Source organism: Ceratotherium simum, chromosome 24 (genome assembly GCF_057802395.1).
Source record: "Ceratotherium simum simum isolate JZ-2026a chromosome 24, ASM5780239v1, whole genome shotgun sequence".
Taxonomy (NCBI): domain Eukaryota; kingdom Metazoa; phylum Chordata; class Mammalia; order Perissodactyla; family Rhinocerotidae; genus Ceratotherium; species Ceratotherium simum.
This window is the reverse complement of record NC_141923.1, coordinates 3,765,260-3,781,852: the sequence shown is the minus strand read 5'-3', so window position 1 is coordinate 3,781,852 and position 16,593 is coordinate 3,765,260. Positions and strand designations below refer to the sequence as shown.

Sequence of the window (16,593 nt, the reverse complement as noted above, 5' to 3'; positions counted from 1 at the left end):
CTCCTACCACTCTCAGAAAAATACTTGTCCCAAGAGCAACTCTAACCTGGACATCAGAGCTGAATTTTTTCTGGCCACCAAAAACCTTTAGTTTGGTTTTATCACTGTGTAAGTTTATAAATTATCACCATCAGGGTTCTTCAGCTGAAGGGGCTCCTGCAAAGCACTTGGAGAGAGAAAGGTGCTGGCAGGCGGGAGGCTGGCTCAGGAGGGCAGGCCTGCAGCCAACCTGCAAGCCCACCCACAGCAGGTCTGAGACACGGTGTCAGGGCCACACCTTCTACTGCAGAAAACCCTGGGGCCCACCTCTCCTGGCGCTTCTCTAACTACTCAGCTAAGGGAACTGGAAGACAAACCAAAGCAAAATAGAACACATGCTGACTGTTGATGTGAAAAGCAGCAACAGGGATATGGCAACAGAAAAACATATACATACTACAGGCAACAGGCGCCGCAGGCCACATGAGCTCCTGCATGCGTGACCTCCGACCTTGTGGGTCCACGTACAGTCCCATGTGGCTGAAGCAAAGCAGGTACTCCTCACTTTTGAGCTCCACAGCACAAAGGGCATCAAAAGACTGTTGTGAGAGGAACGTAAGCGAGGGGTCATTGGGATTTACCAGGTTTAGAGCCTGCCCATCTCCCTGGGTGCTCAACAGAGAGAACCCAGAAGGGTAGCCAACACAGAGCTTGTCCTTGACCACGGCCATCCACTGTACATTGCCAGGGGCCCCAATTTCATTGAACTTCCTGTGGAAAGGCTTAGTTCTCAGGATCTCATAGCAAAGGACCAGCCGCTTCACTGCCACAAACAGGCAGGTGGAAGAGCTCCTCTTCAGTGTCGCTGTTGCCATGAGCTGGCAGCCTTTTGTTTCTGGAAGCTTGATATCGACATTGCTTTCCGCCCCATCAAAGGAAGACCACGGACAGAGATGGACGTGGTGGTTCCGGCCGCAGAGGAGGACGGCGATCTTCTCTTTGGGAGCAAGCTCAATCTGGTACACTTTCTTGTAGTCAGCAACACGGAGGATCACTGTGGGAAGGAGGCCGAAGGCAGGGACTGACCGTCAGTATCTCAAACCAGCTCAAGAGCATCTCCTAAAGGCCCATCAGGAGCCTCCCTCTGCTCCCTTCCCACCGCAGTCAGCCTAGGGGAGAACAGCCCCACTGTGCTCTAAAGAAGATGCCTCTCCCTCCTAACACCCCTCCATCTCTGCTCTGTGTCATCTCACACAGACCCTCAAGGCACAGGGCCCTGGCTGGGAGATGCCAAGTGCAGTGGATGGATGTGGACCTCTTTCCAGCTCATCTCTGAAGCCAAGAGACCTCGGGCTGCATTTGGGGAACAAAGGGTTGTCTCCAACCTTACTGGATCCTCAGATAAACTCTCTGAAAGCACTCACCTGCTCACTGGGCCCCCAAATTAACCCAATACCCCCGATACCCTAATTGGACCATGGATCAGGACCTCCACTCAGGGCTCTCCAGGCCAGAGCCCTTGGTCTGCTCCCTTCCTCCATGTCATCCAGTGTGCTGAGACACCAGGTTCGTCAGGAAGGGAACGCTGCCCACCACGAATCAGCTCCTTATTCCTTGAGGGAGGCTCTCAGAGCCTTGGCAGGGCCCAGGGCCAGTTTTCAGCTCCTGGGTTTCTAGCCCTAGGTCCAGGGCAGTGAAGAGGGGAGACGTGGGGATACTTTTGCCTTTTCTCACTGGGAAGAATGAAACGTCAAAACTTGAAGCAAAGGAAGGCAAGTTTCAGTAAGGCCTCGGCGCATCCAGGAATTCAGTAAGCGTTTCTCCTTTGGGGAAGCTCTCCCTGCCCGACTCCCTACTAAACCCTCTCCTAGAAGCCCTTAACCAATGAAACATGCCCTTGAAACAGATCTCTGCGCTCCACTGAACCCGCAGGGTGGAAGCCTGGCCCCCCGTCTGAGGCACTAGCAGACACTCAACAGATGTTTGTTGAACATCTGTCTTATCTGTTGCAGGTTATTTCTCTAAGCTGTTTGCTTTATCATTTTTTCATAAAGTTCTCTGACATGGTGACTTGATTTCCATGTCCAGTGAATTCGTCTTCACTCTCACAAGTGCCTATTATTGATGCTGTGCTGGTCTGCACTAACCAGGCGTGACCCAAGACATTACAGGATGGACACCAGCCCTGCTCACTCACCATCACGGGTTACCTCTATGACATAGAGCCCTTCTTCCAAGCCGACTGCAATCCTGTCCCCATCTGTAGAGGCCGGAGGGGAACAACATAAAGAAAATCAGTCCTGTCAGCACAGATGGCTGGCTTCTTAAAACACATGGAGAAACTATAAATTCAAGTGGACAACACAACTGTGGTCTTAATCTGTTGGAATGTTCAGATTAGGCATTGCAGCACCACTTGAAATACTCTGCTTTTTCATACTTAATGAACATGGTGCCTCCTCACATGGCATCTGAGACATACCCATGATGGCGGCTGTCAGGACGGCCTTGATGAGAGGCAGCGAGCTGTCGTAGGCCTCCTGTGGGATATGCACAACCTGATTCCTCAAGCGGTTCTTATGAAGGATAGACTGGAGTCCTTCTAGAATCCCAACCCACTTCCTCTTTTCGTTCTCATTTTCCGTCAGAATGAGCAGTGAGCTGGTTTTAGAAGGTGTACCTAAGAGAGAGGCTGTCACCTTCACGACAAAAAACAAAACAGACAAAGAGAAGAGCCATAAGACAACCAAACCACATCAAACAGATGCCCATACCCCTGGCCTGGACACTGTTTCGACTAGAGGTGAAGAACAGGAAAGATACACTTTCCAGAGCACTCTGACTCAAGGGCAACCGTCAGGGTTAAAAGTCTCGACTCTGGGTCCTTGTTCTGAGTTGTCCACAGAGGTCAGGAGGGGCTCCTCTGCTGCTGTAAATGGGCGGGGGTGTAATTACAGACATGGCGCCCTGCTTCCCTTCCTTGTCAGATTTTAGTTAATTCTGCTCTTGCCAAAACTGTGGTGTAACTGCATTTTAAAACTGCTTTCTTGAATGCTCTTATTATAATTAAAAAACAAATTCTCAGTACACGTCCAGGGAAAACAGGATCTCAAACAAAAACACTTTGCCCAGACATACTTCCCTGCGAGCATTCCCTAAGCACTTATCAGGAAACCTGGAGAGTTTTAGTTGCCACAAAATGATCATCTTTTAAGCAAACAATGATGGCAATTTTCTGTATTGTATACAGAGGTAGTTTCTGAATAGAGATGTGATTTAATAAAAAATGATTCGTAGACGTGGTTTCATAGTCAATCAAAATTTTACTCTATTTATAAAAATTCCCAGCAGAAGGGGTTGGGAGGTGATTCCTTCTCTGGTCTACATCTTCTAGAAGCTTCCTAATGCCACAATAGCTAACACTAACTCAGTGGGGGAACTCTCCATCTCAGCAAAAAAAAATGCTGCTGAGCAATGTCTACTTATTTTTTCCTGTTTTGCTCCAGTTAATGACCAGTAACTCCTAGGGAGGAAGGCAAAGCACTACATTTCATCGTAACTGACTGTGAGGTGCTTCCAGAATCAAGCACACTGTGACTAGAGTAACTGAGATACGGACCAAGAAGGATGCAGGATGGAAAGGCAGGGCCAGTGAGGCGGGGGCAGAAGGGGCCCTGAGAAGAAGCTGGAGGGTAGGTGCCTTAACAAGAGGGGCACCGCTGTGTGCAGACAGGGGCCTGCTGCTCAGTGAGGGTGGGGTGTGAGGGTGGAGTGGACACACTCAACGTGGGGGCGGAAATCTGGAGCAAGACAAGAAGGTGGAGAAACAGGCAGTCCATTCTGGATGTGTGCTAGCCCCTTGCTACGGCACAATGAAATGCTCAGTAGAACTGTTTTATTTTAACCATGTGATTTTGTTTTTTTATGATTAATGAAACATCTCTAAATAACAGAAAAAAACCATACCCTGAATATGCACGGAATATCTCGGCGTGAAGCATGTATGACATCTGAAGCCAGGACTGAGCTCACCGAGAACTCCTCATCTCTGGTAAGAAACAGAGCATTCAGAACATCGGGAAAGAAACACACAAACAGGGCCCTGTCCTCTATCCTTTTGTACTACAAATCTTACAAGAGAGGACCCTTTCATGACTCTATTTTTTAGACTATAAGGGAGGCCCCTCGCCTGCATCTGGAGAAGAAGATGCTTACACTGATAAAGCCAACAAACAGACTCAAGAATTCTGCGTGTGTTTCAATGACTAGGGATGCCTGAGAATAAAAGCCCCCTCCCTGAGTCCCAGTGTCGACTCTGTGTCAGACTGTTTCACGGTCACAAATACCACATCACTGATGCGGCCTGTAGTTGGCTATAATCAGGCAATCACTTGGTAATCACTTTTGAAGAAGGGGAATAAAATGTGCTGAGATAATCACGGAAGCCCCATCTCCAATACGCTCTATGTCCAACGATGTTCCTGGGACATCTGCCAGCGGCCTCTTCACCACTAGGCCAGGGCACACCTGTGCACAGCGAGGGATGAGCAGGATCCCCTGGGGACTTTTCCAAAACACTAGTGCCCAGCTGTTCATCCCTGCCCCCTGGGCTGGGGACCTGGAAAGTGGAAAGTACTGTGGAGGTGACTCTGCTACACCCTTGTTCTTGAAGCTGTCCCCAATGGCACCTGCTGCAGCCCACCTTGTCCCCCAAGAACCAGTGCTGGAGACCCAGGCTGCAGGCCAGGCCCTAGCCCAGGGCAGGGGTTAGCATGTTCACAACATCTGTGGCACGTGCCGTTCTGTGTGGCACTGGGGGTAGGTGACAGAGGGACGGGAGAGGACATGGCAGCAGTGGCAGCAGCACAGCTCTACCTGCCAGGCCTATGCTAAGCACGCCTCATCTGTGAATTTGTATAACCTTCACAACAACCGTCTGACCTAATGATGCTATTATTATGCCCATTTTACAATGGGGAAATGAGAAGTTAGACATTAACCATAAGGAAGGAAGATGCTTTGCTGTCTTCATACGTTTGATGCTAAGAGGGCATCTGATGAGAGATGAAAGTGATACGAAACGGTGTCACACAGCAGACGTTATGGCCACACAGAGCCCAGGGCTCTAGATTTCTGTCACAAAGAATACTGTCAGGTTACTAGAAAGCAGACTACCTTAGGCCGTGCAACGTGTCTCTGGGATATTTTTTTTTTTGAGGAAGACTGGCCCTGAGCTAACATCTGTTGCCAATCTTCACCCTTTTTTCCTCCCTAAAGCCCCAGTAGATAGCTGTTATGTCATTGCTGTACATCCTTCTAGTTGCTCTATGCAGGAGGCTGCCCCAGGGTGGCTTGATGGGAGGTGCGCAGGTCCGCGCCTAGAATTCGAACCGGTGAACCCCAGAATGCCAAGGTGGAGCACGCAAACTCAACCGCTACCCCACCGGGCCGGTCCCTGGGATATTTTATACTTGTTCTTGGGGCATGTAGTTTTCTTACGTTAAATGTTTATATGGCAAATATTTCAGTGCAAAAATATCCAAAGCTGAAAAGTTTCTAGCATGCACTTTAAGTACCTGTTTTTGGAACTGTACAATAATTAAAGATGTGAAGGTAAGAATGAGGTTAAAGATTACCAAGCAACAAACTCTCATTTTGGCAAAAGATAAGTCAAAACTCACAGAACAAGAACAGACCGCACAAAACACACACCTGAGATCCAAGACTTGGCTTGCGATGACGCCAGGCTGGGTGGATTTTCCTTCAGGCAAATCATACAGAAAGAGCTTACAGTCACAGACCACAGCATAAGCCCGCTGCCATCCTTTCTTCACCCCCGTAGGCTTTGGGACCTACAGATACAGTGATCATGTTTCACTGGGCAAGGGAAGCCAGTCGCAACCAATCCAGGCAGCAAAAAGTGGAGGCCGTGGGCCCTGGGAGACTTCTTGGAGGTGGCTGCCACGTCCCCCATCTCCTTCCAGCTGCTGCATGGCTGGCCTGCTTCTCCAGGGACAGCTCCCTCATGCCCTGCCCCAGGCTCCTGGCAGAGCTGCATCTGGATCCAGGAAGGCTCAGGGCACTGCTGGGGACGGGCTCTGCACATGACAGAAGGTGATGTAGGGGTCGAGGTGGACAACTTAGCAAACAGGTGTGTTCCCACCACACATGGAGCATCCTGGAATGCTGTAGCTAGACAGGCCCTCAGAGGCCATCCGGGCACAGCGGTTTTCAAACAGCACTTGGCTCTGGAAGCCTGTCTTTAAGCACAGCCCTGGAGGCGGGGACAAAGGGCTCCGGTTGATTACGAGTGTTTCTGGGGGGGTCTTCAGGACCCTGGGGCCTGACCTCGTTTCCCAGGAGGGAAGGCCTCCCAGGACTGGCACGAAGGTCACTTCACACAGCAAAGGGACTGCTTTCAAGAGCAGCTGGGCATGGTTGTGGATCATCACACCCTGAGAGCTGGGGGAGAATCGCTCTCGCCTGCCCGAGGGAGTGATGGAGTGGCTGCACTTCCTCGCATGTCCTACCTTGACGTAGCCCTTGTAGGCTGTTCCTATGCCTCTCTGCACGTCCACACCAAGAGGCCGCTTGGACTGCTCGGGAGGTATGGGGCACACCTGGGGAGCGCTGTCTTTGCAGGCTACGTGGCAAGCAAATGAGCACACTGGAAAAGTGAAGGACCACCACCATCAGAACCTGCTTCCTCCAAAGCAGAAGTCATGTGGAATAGACGCCACAGAGGCGGCCACTTGATAATTCCACGTGTCACAGGAAACGCTCTAGATACCCAATAAAGTCAAGCTTCTGGTACACTGTTCCCACAAAAGCTCAGGGACTTTGGTATTGAATGACTTTTCAACATGCTCACGGGACCGCATACAGGGAAGTGAGGACTCATCAACATAAAAGCATTATCACAAAGCTTTTCTTCTTCTTCCCCCAGAAAGCCCAAGCCTGATTCCACATGGTTATGTTCCAGAAACTCCTGGATAGGAAACAACCTGCAGGTCTGTGGCGAGGCAATGGTTTCAGTGACATATAGGGGTCCAGGCAGCCAATCACAAGGCTCGCTCAGTTGAAATAACAAAGGAAAAGGCTTCTGCTAACAAGTAAAATGAAGGAAAACACAAAGCTTCTTTTGCAGAGCACCTCCACCTGTCGACCAGAGGTTAGGGACGTGTGCTCAGAGTCGGCTCTGGCCCCAGGATTGTCACTTCTCATCATGTGACCTCAGCTGGCTGCCCACCTGTGAGACGGGGCGATCACAATTACACTGCACGGGCTGTGTTGCCCAACATGAGCACAGCGCCCAGCACAGGGCAAGAGCACAATAGAGGTTTAAAATGCTAACAATGATACAACTAGAAGAAAAAAGGCAAGTGGTGGTGCTTATCTCTAGATGACATTATGATGGAAGATCTTAAAGTTCTTTTGGCTCTCGGCTTTTCCCCATTTTCTAGAAGGACCATGAACATTTCATTTCATAATAAACAATTATCAATAGATAACCTGGGTCACCCAAGGAATGCGCTCTCTCCCACTGCAGCAAGGATTCAGAATTTCAACTCACAAACCTTCACTGAGCATTTATAAAACTAAAGAAAGAAACTCTGCCCTCAACTAACTCAGTCAGGCTTCATTTCAGTTTTATCTGCCTTTAAAACAACTGCTCTCCCCATCCACCCCCAGATGGCTGGTGCCCCCAGGCAATTGGCGCGACCTCCGCGGGGCTCACAGGCTGACACTCACCCTCGCAGGCGTAGCCCTGCCGGATCAGCCCTACCATCAGGGAGGTGCAGTGGCTACACTGAGTGGGGCTGGAGAAGGACTTGATGCTGAACTGGTGAGCTTTCGGCTAGAGGAAAAACATCAAGAAGGTGAAACACAGACTCAAAACAGGTGACTGAACTGCTTGTGACTGAATTTATAAACAACTTAGGCATGATCTTAAAAAGCTGAAAATGTGCAATTTCACTCTGAGGTATGTATGCTCCCTAGCAGAGCTAACCAAAGAGCAGTGATTGACACCCACCTAAGGAGCATGAGCCAGAAAATAAGCCAACACACGCTTCCTTCAGTGAGAAGTCTTGTTACCAAAAAGAGCAAGGCTGGCTGAGCCAGGGCACGTGGCAGCACAGCCAACACTCATCCTGGCGCAAGCACCTCGCCTGCTAGGGGCTCTTGGGGGCCGGCCCGGGGCCACGTTTTGGGGTGGGCTGCCATCCAGAGCAGTCCTTGCATGTGAGATCAAGAGACATGCAAGAAATGAACAGCAGCCGTGTTCCTGAGAGCAAGAGCCTGGAAAGCCAGGCTGTCTCTTGTCAGGAGAATGAATACATTAGGATGCAACTGACAATGGAACGAAACGTAAGGCTGAATGGAGAAGCAAGCTGTAGACTACGTAGGTCAGTGTGTCCATAAAGCTCAAACAAGCAAAATGAAAGGATTTATTACTCAGGGGCACATACAGACGGTGGAACCATTCGTAAGAAGTGAGTGACCAACACAAAATCCAGAGAGCAGTCTATCCGATCCCTGACTCTACAAGAATTGAAGTCCAAAAGCCAAATCATTCATTACAGTCATGCTGCATAATGACGTTTCAGTCAACGACGGAACACATATATGACAGTGGTCCAATAAGATTAGTGCCCTACAGCCTACGTGTATTGTCGCACAACGACAAAATTGCCTAATGATGCATTTCCCAGAAAGTATCTGTTGTTAAGCTACACATGACTATAGCCTCAAATAAAGTCAAATTTTTCATTTGTAGTTAGCATCCCTGTCTGTGGTTGAAACCTTAAAAGAGGCCACGTCTACCTTAAAGGAAAAAAAAGCATCTAAGTACATAAGGCCAAATGCCTGTGAAGCTTAAAACCCTAGAGCCTGTCACAACTGAAACTGTACGATCTGTGTTGAACCTGGATGTATCAGTGTGCATGCCTCTCCAAGACACATTTATGAAAAAAATAAGTTACACAGCTGCACATTCAGTGTAATTTCATTTATGTTGGGGGGAAATTCCCTCCCACAAAGCACAGGGTTCTTTAAGGTTCTAAGGGCTGACAGAAAAATGGAAATAAATTTGGAGAAAAAACTTGATAGATACATAACACAGAGTGGTTACCAGTGGAGAAGGGAATATGGTCTGGGAATGAAGAAAGGGGACTGTGGCGACTGAACTCAGAAATTTTCCGATTAAAATGTGTTCATATATCAGTGGTTTAGTCAAGAATACAGGGTCTCAACACTTCCTGGATCACACACTGTTCAGAACAATCATTAATAGGACATAAGGGCCTTACTGTGTATACAAAAATAATAAGTCCATCTTATTTACACAAAAGTTATCTTCTAAAACTGGGAAGGCACCATGGGTGAAAAGTAAGCCCCTACCTTTGGTCCAGCCAGAGTAAGGGCCTGCGTGGTGGGCAGCGGCACGGCGGGCGGCCTCTGTGGGGCCCGAGCCATGTCCTAGGAGGCAAGCAGGGACAGGTGAGCACCGTCCTAGCTCAGCACTGGTCTTACATGTCAGACCCTGCTTGGGATGCCTTCCTCTCTAGCGTTCACTATAACGAGCAATTCTGCATTTTTAACTTACTACATTGTTGAGACATCTGTCAGAGCAATCAGCATCTAGCTGATGCACTGACAGTAATTCTGAAATACAAGTTGGGCTCCAGCCTGGGAAGAAGTTCTCGTCACAAGCTGTGAGGAAGGATTGGGTGAGCTGCCTCAGCATCAGAGCAGCTTCTGTTCATCAAGGGTGGCAAGAGGCACATGGACATGGGGGTGGGGGGCAGACCCAAGGGCCCGTGGAGTGTCAACAGGGCAATACTGTCTTACTTCCTGCTGCTCTGTGCTTGCGGCCACAGAAATCGATGAGGACACTTCTGGCTTTGGAGCTTGTGTTTCTTGCTCACTAGCTGAGCTGGTCTGTGAAAACAAAGGTAAAGAAATAGTGGGAATAGAAGAACATTTAGACTCTAAATACACATTCCTTATTTAAAAAGTGCACTCCATTGGGGACCTGAGGTCCCAGCACAGGTTCTTACTCCTATGATGTTCTGTCATGGACTCCCACTTCACTCACAGCTGTCCTGCCTTCCCTTGACCACCGCCCCTTAGCATTCTAAGGCTGGAGTGGTGACCGCAGGGGTAGGCAGAGTCTGACAAGTCACAGTTATCTCCAAAGGCCAGAGGCCATCCGGCCGTACCCTCCCACTGCAGCCCTCACCACCTGCTCTCCCAATCCTGGCCATTTAATGGGATTCAGAAGCGATTTTATCTATATCCAGTAGCCTTAAGATAAAGTAGCCAAATTCAGGGATCAAGAAGAAATTCTAACATCGACAGAGGTTTGTGGGCCTATGACCAGAAGTAAGAATTCCTCTGAAAGTTCTATGACACAGGGAAGCAACATTTTGTTCTAACTCAAGATTCCCAAATTAATTTCACAATCTGTAATTGAAGCTAAAGTTCCGAAGCTAATTTAAAGCTAAAGCTGCAATCTAAATCCATTTAAAAATGACCTCATGGGGCCGGCCTGGTGGTGCAAGCGGTTAAGTGTGCAAGCTCCGTTGCGGCAGCCCGGGGTTTGCAGGTTCGGATCCCGGGCGCGCACCGACGCACCGCTTGGCAACCCATGCTGTGGCCGCGTCCCTTATAAAGTGGAGGAAGATGGGCACGGATGTTAGCCCAGGGCCAGTCTCCCTTAGCAAAAAAAGAGGAGGATTGGCAGATGTTAGCACAGGGCTGATCTTCCTCACCAAAAAAAAAAAAAAAAAAAAAACACCTCATTTTAACGAGTGTTCCTGAAACAAATATTTCCTCAGCAAAGACTATTACTATTTACACAGACACGAATATACCATTTATGTACGCTTAGTAAGCATTAGCACAGGAAACAGTACACTGTGACAGAGAGTAGCTGGGTAGGTATCTACAAGAGCAGTTTACAGCTGTATCTTGTGGTCCACATCGAAATTCCAATGAACCAAATCAGAGAAACATCTTTTTTTTTTTTGTGAGGAAGATCAGCCCTGAGCTAACATCCATGCTAATCCTCCTCTTTTTGCTGAGGAAGACCGGCTCTGAGCTAACATCTATTGCCAATCCTCCTCCTTTTTTTTCCCCAAAGCCCCAGTAGATAGTTGTATGTCATAGCTGCACATCGTTCTAGTTGCTGTATGTGGGACGTGGCCTCAGCATGGCTGGAGAAGTGGTGTGTTGGGGCGCGCCTGGGATCCGAACCTGGGCTGCCAGTAGTGGAGCGTGTGCACTTAACCGCTAAGCCACAGGGCCGGCCCCAGAGAACCATTTTATAACAGTTGCAATTAGTTAGGCTGCTGCCTAAGGAGTAAAATTCAGATGGGAAGGCAGCGCATACACAAAAAACACATGCACAACTATGTACTGCACTATTTGAATTTGTAAACAAATTCACAAGGGAAAGGCTAGATAAATTAGCTAATTATCAAAGCTACATTTGAAAGCAAATTTCTCCCACAAATAAGGTATGTTAAATGAGTTAGAGTTCCATCTTAGGTAAATGAAGAGCAAAAGAATGTTAAGTCATTTAATTTTAGCCATGTAACACACCCACTAGTTTCCTTTAGTTGGTTAATTAATCAAAAGGATGCAAATTAAAAAAGAGGAGACGTCCACATTTAGAGTGCTGCTCCACTGACAAGAGTGCGGGGTGCGGGAAGCCAGCATCGGCAGTGACTTACTTCTTCCCAAGAGGCTAGCAGGGAGGATGTGGAGGAGGAGACAGAGTCCTTGGTTGTGACAGACAGGAGGAACAAAAACAATCATTTCCCACCCAATAAAAACTTGCATGAAAATATACTGATTCAATCGTTGTGGCAAACCATTTCTAGTATTAAATAACATGCTTAATATGGGGAAAGCAGAATAGAAGCTTCTATATGATTCTCAGGTCTGGAAACATCTCCTAACAGACTCAGACTCTGACCAAGGATTTTTTTCTTTCCATCAGTAAATGTCCTTCCTACTTAAATCACAGAGCTATTAAAGAGGGACTACATTTAAACATTAAAATGGGAGAACCGCTGGCTACACAGGATGAGGTACAGAGATTACAACCTCTACTCCATGTTCAAACTGCTCTCCTGGCCGTTCGCATGATGGAAGGTCCAAGCTGGAAACCACCTGCCATAGAGATCGCTACTCTGCCCAGTAATTGTATAGAAAAGCTGCTGCTTTCCAGGGGTGGCGTCTGGCAGACACCACCTCAACCTAATGATGAAACTGAGCATCACCAATCCTCCGTGCGTGGGAAGTACACAACACCTCCTGGGCAGAATTCATGCTGAGATGTTCAACCCATATCTAATCAAAAGGACACATCAGACAAATCCAGAGAGCAGGACATTTTATAAGAAAACTGGTCTGGACATTACAAAAATATCAACGTTATTAAAAAAAGGGGTAGGGGGGATGGAGGGCACTGCTCCAGATTAAAGAAGACCAAAGAAACATGACAATTAAATGTGGGTCATGAGTTCTGGCTGGATCCTGAACTGGGGAGAAAAAGCCAGCTGTGTTCTGTCCTCCGGCATCAGTGCAAAACATCTTGTGTGATAATAATGACATTGTGGTTATGCAGGAGAATGTCCTTGATCTCAGGAAACAAACTCTGAAGTATTTGGGGTCATTGATGCCTGCAACTTACTTTCAAAGAGGTCAGGGGAAGAAAAGTCTGCGTGAATACAGAGAGAGAAAGCAAAGGTAGCAAAATGCCAGGTGAGAGATACATATATATGTTCATCGTACCATTCTTTCAACCTGCTGGCAGGTTTAGAATTTTCTAAATAAAAAGTTGGAAAGCCAACAAAAACAACGACAAACACCTCATCAGAAGTCCCATTAATGAGATTTGCTTTCATTATTTTTATTTTCCGGCTTGCTAGTAAGGGTCCATCTCTATCGTTTTGGAAAAAGAGAGAACGACTGTAATGCCTCCATGGAGTGCCATTAAGAACTCGCAGTGTGCAAAGGGAGGAAGTGGGACTCGCTCAGCATCCAACAGCTGCTTTTCTCCACGCAGTGGAGAGGCGGCTCTGTTACTCCTGGGTGGGTCACCCTGAACAGAGGGAGCCGCACTGAACTCCAACACCAGGACCAGGATCAGGACCACAACAAGGGGCCTGGGGCTGGACTGTTCTTTTAAACCACTTTTCTCCACCCACTGCTGAGACTGTACAACCATAAAGAAGCCACTGAAATGGCAACATGATTGGCTTATTCTTCATTTGCTGCAGGGTGAGAATTTGTATTAAAAAAATGCCTGAAATACTCACTATACAGGCAGATGCCAGTGTAGATTTCTTCCCTGAAGATGCTGAGCACTTTTTAAATCAACTTCCACCTAATTTGAGGAAGCTTCTCTAGAAACATTTCAAATATCTGAAATGTGTCTAACCTTAAACACTTAATATCCCAGGTCGATTACAGGGTCAGTGTGACTGAGATAAAATGTCAGATGTTAATTTACTGGCATGTCTGTGGCCCCACAGGTAGTTAAATCATATTATACTATTTCTAGCATCATAAATGTCACTTTTTAAAAATAATTACTTACTCTAAATGTCAGATCATGTGCAAGAGGTGCAGTGTTGAAATACTCAAAAATAGAATCCTGAAAATCTGGAAGTTTGAGTCCTGTAAGAAAGAAACAAAGACTAGTAGTCAAGGTAAAAAACTTAAAAGGCTGTGTATCTTATGCTCAGAGGGGAAGACTCAATGTCACCAAGATGTCAATTCTCCCTAAGTTAACTGATAAATTTGATGTGATTCCAGTAAAAATATCATTAGACTTTTCCCTAGAGCTGGACAAGCGAATTAAAGAGCTCACGTGGGAAAGTAAGCAGGGAAGACTACCTTGGAAATTTCTAAAAATGAGGGGTGGGGGGAGATCTACCAAATACAGAACAGATTCAGTGCAGCTTCTCTAATTAGAATCAAGTGGTTCCTGCTCATCAACAAAATCAGGGTAGAAAATCCAGAAAGAGACCCAGTGCCCACGGCAATCTCATGTACATTAAAGTCACATGTGAAATCAGTGGGAAGTTTTTCATAACTGGTATTGGACAACTGACTAGCCATAGGGAAAAGATCAAACTGGATCCATTCCTTAAACTGCACATCAGAGAAAATTCCAAATGGATCAGTAATCTAAATTTTAAAAATGAAACCATACAAGTATTAGAAGAAAGCATGGGTAAATTACTCGAACAACTGGGGATTTGGGAATATTTCCTTATGACTCAAAAAAGGGAAAAGACCGATAAACTTGACACACACAAACTAAAAAAAAAACCCTTATGCTTGGCAAAAAAAAAAAATCAAGCAAAAAGACAAAGACAAACTAGGAAAAATATTTGCAACTTCCATCAAAATCAAAGGCTCTAGTCCTCAAGACAGAAAAAGATTCTAAACAGTAAGAAAAAGATTTAACAACCCAAATTTTTAAAAATGGGCAAAAGATACAAATATATAAATCATAGAATAAGAACTACAAATAGCCCTTAAATCTATGAAAAGATGCTCAATCTTGTTCATAATAAGAAAAATGCAAATGAGGTCTGTATTGCAATGCTACTTCTCCCCTATTCAGAATGCGAAATCATACTTCGTGGGTGAGGCTGTGGGGAGGAACCCTTGTGCACTCTGGTGGGGACACAAATGTACCGTCTCTGGAGCAGAACGTGGCAATATCTAGTGTCAGTTTGTCCACGCTTACCCTTTGACCAGCAGTCCTACTTCTGGAAATCTATTCCCAAAACACACTGAAATACATGAGATGTTTTATGCACATCGCTACTCACTGCAGCACTTTCTATGATAGCAAGAGACGGGAACGGTCCTACACGCATCCACCGGGGCTGGTACAGCCCACAGCAGTGCGCTGTGCGACCGTGAAGGGACCCGGGACCATCTCGCATGCTGCGGCCTCGCTCACATGCAGAATGGAGCACAGAGCAGCCCTCTGTGTAATCAGGGGGACACAAATGTCTAACTATACATATATATGTATTTGCTTTATATTTTCAAGATGATGTTAAACAATCAAAGGATAAACCAAAAACTGTGGTTACCTTTGGGTAAGGGATCTTTAAATGTACCCTATTTCAGAATTTTGGCTTTGGAATTCTGTAAGTGCTTTCTTCATATAACTAAAAACTATTAATCCTAAAAGAAATTAATTCTAAAATAAAACCACTTCATTAAAAAAAGGCTTATATTTAAATAATTCAGAAGCTTATGATTTTACCAGTATCTGCTCTAAATTTTTCTTCCATTTTCTTCTTTAAAATTTCCATTTCTTCTAATAGTTCTCTATTTTTGGCTTCAGAGTCCTTTAGTTTACTGAAATAAAAAATAAATGGCTTTAAGTGCACAGAGAACAGGTCACCCACATCCTATTTCATACAGTGTCAAAACGTGAGGGCAAGGGTTTATCTCCAGTGCCTGGGTAATTGCCGAAACAGGGCAGGTCCTCAACCAACACAGCTGGACAGACACATGAATCCACTCCTGGCATGGGTCAGCCTCTTGACTCAGCATCTTATGGAGAGTACAAATATTTCGGAATTATAAACAAACATGGATTTTAAAAATCATGGTTTATGAAAGTGTATCTCATGGAGCCCTACTGGAGTTTTTGACATTCCTTATCTCTTTCTAGATGAGTCCTCCGTCCTCTGAGGACACGTGGCCCAGATTACTCAGCCATCAGACCCGTAAATGTCTTTCCCATAACTGCCAAGATGGTAGGCTGCACCGAAGAGCACTGCCACAGCCGCCTAGTGGGTCTTGTGATGGCAGTCCCCTAGTGGGACACCAATGGGGTCTTGTGGTTCCTACGCTTTTGTGGAGGGGACAGAGCAAAGTCAGGCAGCTACAGTTAACGTCTGGCCAGGAGGCTAGCAGGACTGTCCAGCCCCAAGAGTGGGGGCATCTGCCATCAAATCCTGGCTCTGCACTTACTTAGTGGGTGACACTGGGTGAATTACTTCACCTCTCTGCACCTCGGTCTCATCTTCTATAAAATGGGGACAGTAAGAGCACTTGCCTCCTAGGGCTGTTGCCAGGCTCATGTGGTTTAATAGACTAAAGTTCTCACGGCAGTTCCCGATACAGAGGAAGTATATTAAATGGTAGTTGTTACTATTATTAGTTTTTTTAGCCCAAAACTAACAGGATTTGGGACTCGGCAATCCTGTTAGTGAACTGTCACTTCTAGCTCCCTGCCCTCTTAGGAAGAAGCATCAGAGCTTCCCCTTTCCTTCCAAATCAACAGCTGCCACTACAGGCAGGGAGGCTTGGTTCTTCTGAAACGGCAGTTCTTGGTTGTATCCTGAGCATGTAAGCAGTATCTGCAAATGGTGGACTCTCATCAAACATTTGCTGAATTAATTGTTCTGTAAAAACGGTGTTCTTATAACTGCTTGAAGTTGGAAAAAAAGTTTCAAACAGGCATACCATCTTCAACCTATATTTTAAAATATTAGTTTTAGCTTAAAATGAAAAATTCTAAGTTGATGAACTGAACAGCATCGAGGTGAAGAGGAAGGCCAGAGA

At 46.4% G+C, this 16,593-nt stretch overlaps 1 protein-coding gene across 3 annotated transcripts in view; it reads right to left on the bottom strand.

The window, feature by feature from the left end:
• CDC42BPB (CDC42 binding protein kinase beta) overlaps window positions 1-16,593 on the bottom strand; it is a 117,641-nt gene that overhangs the window by 11,957 nt on the left and 89,091 nt on the right. For 2 of the 3 annotated variants that reach the window (XM_087447898.1, XM_004434279.3), the window contains exons 20-30: window positions 15,284-15,378; window positions 13,592-13,671; window positions 9,832-9,921; window positions 9,382-9,459; window positions 7,732-7,837; window positions 6,510-6,646; window positions 5,692-5,831; window positions 3,946-4,027; window positions 2,462-2,678; window positions 2,177-2,239; window positions 437-1,033 (exon numbers count right to left, since the gene is read on the bottom strand). In XM_087447898.1, coding sequence (XP_087304024.1) covers window positions 437-1,033; window positions 2,177-2,239; window positions 2,462-2,678; window positions 3,946-4,027; window positions 5,692-5,831; window positions 6,510-6,646; window positions 7,732-7,837; window positions 9,382-9,459; window positions 9,832-9,921; window positions 13,592-13,671; window positions 15,284-15,378 — 1,685 coding nt within the window. The remainder of the gene's footprint in view (window positions 1-436; window positions 1,034-2,176; window positions 2,240-2,461; window positions 2,679-3,945; window positions 4,028-5,691; window positions 5,832-6,509; window positions 6,647-7,731; window positions 7,838-9,381; window positions 9,460-9,831; window positions 9,922-13,591; window positions 13,672-15,283; window positions 15,379-16,593) is intronic. The other variant, XR_015556052.1, reaches the window with a different exon arrangement.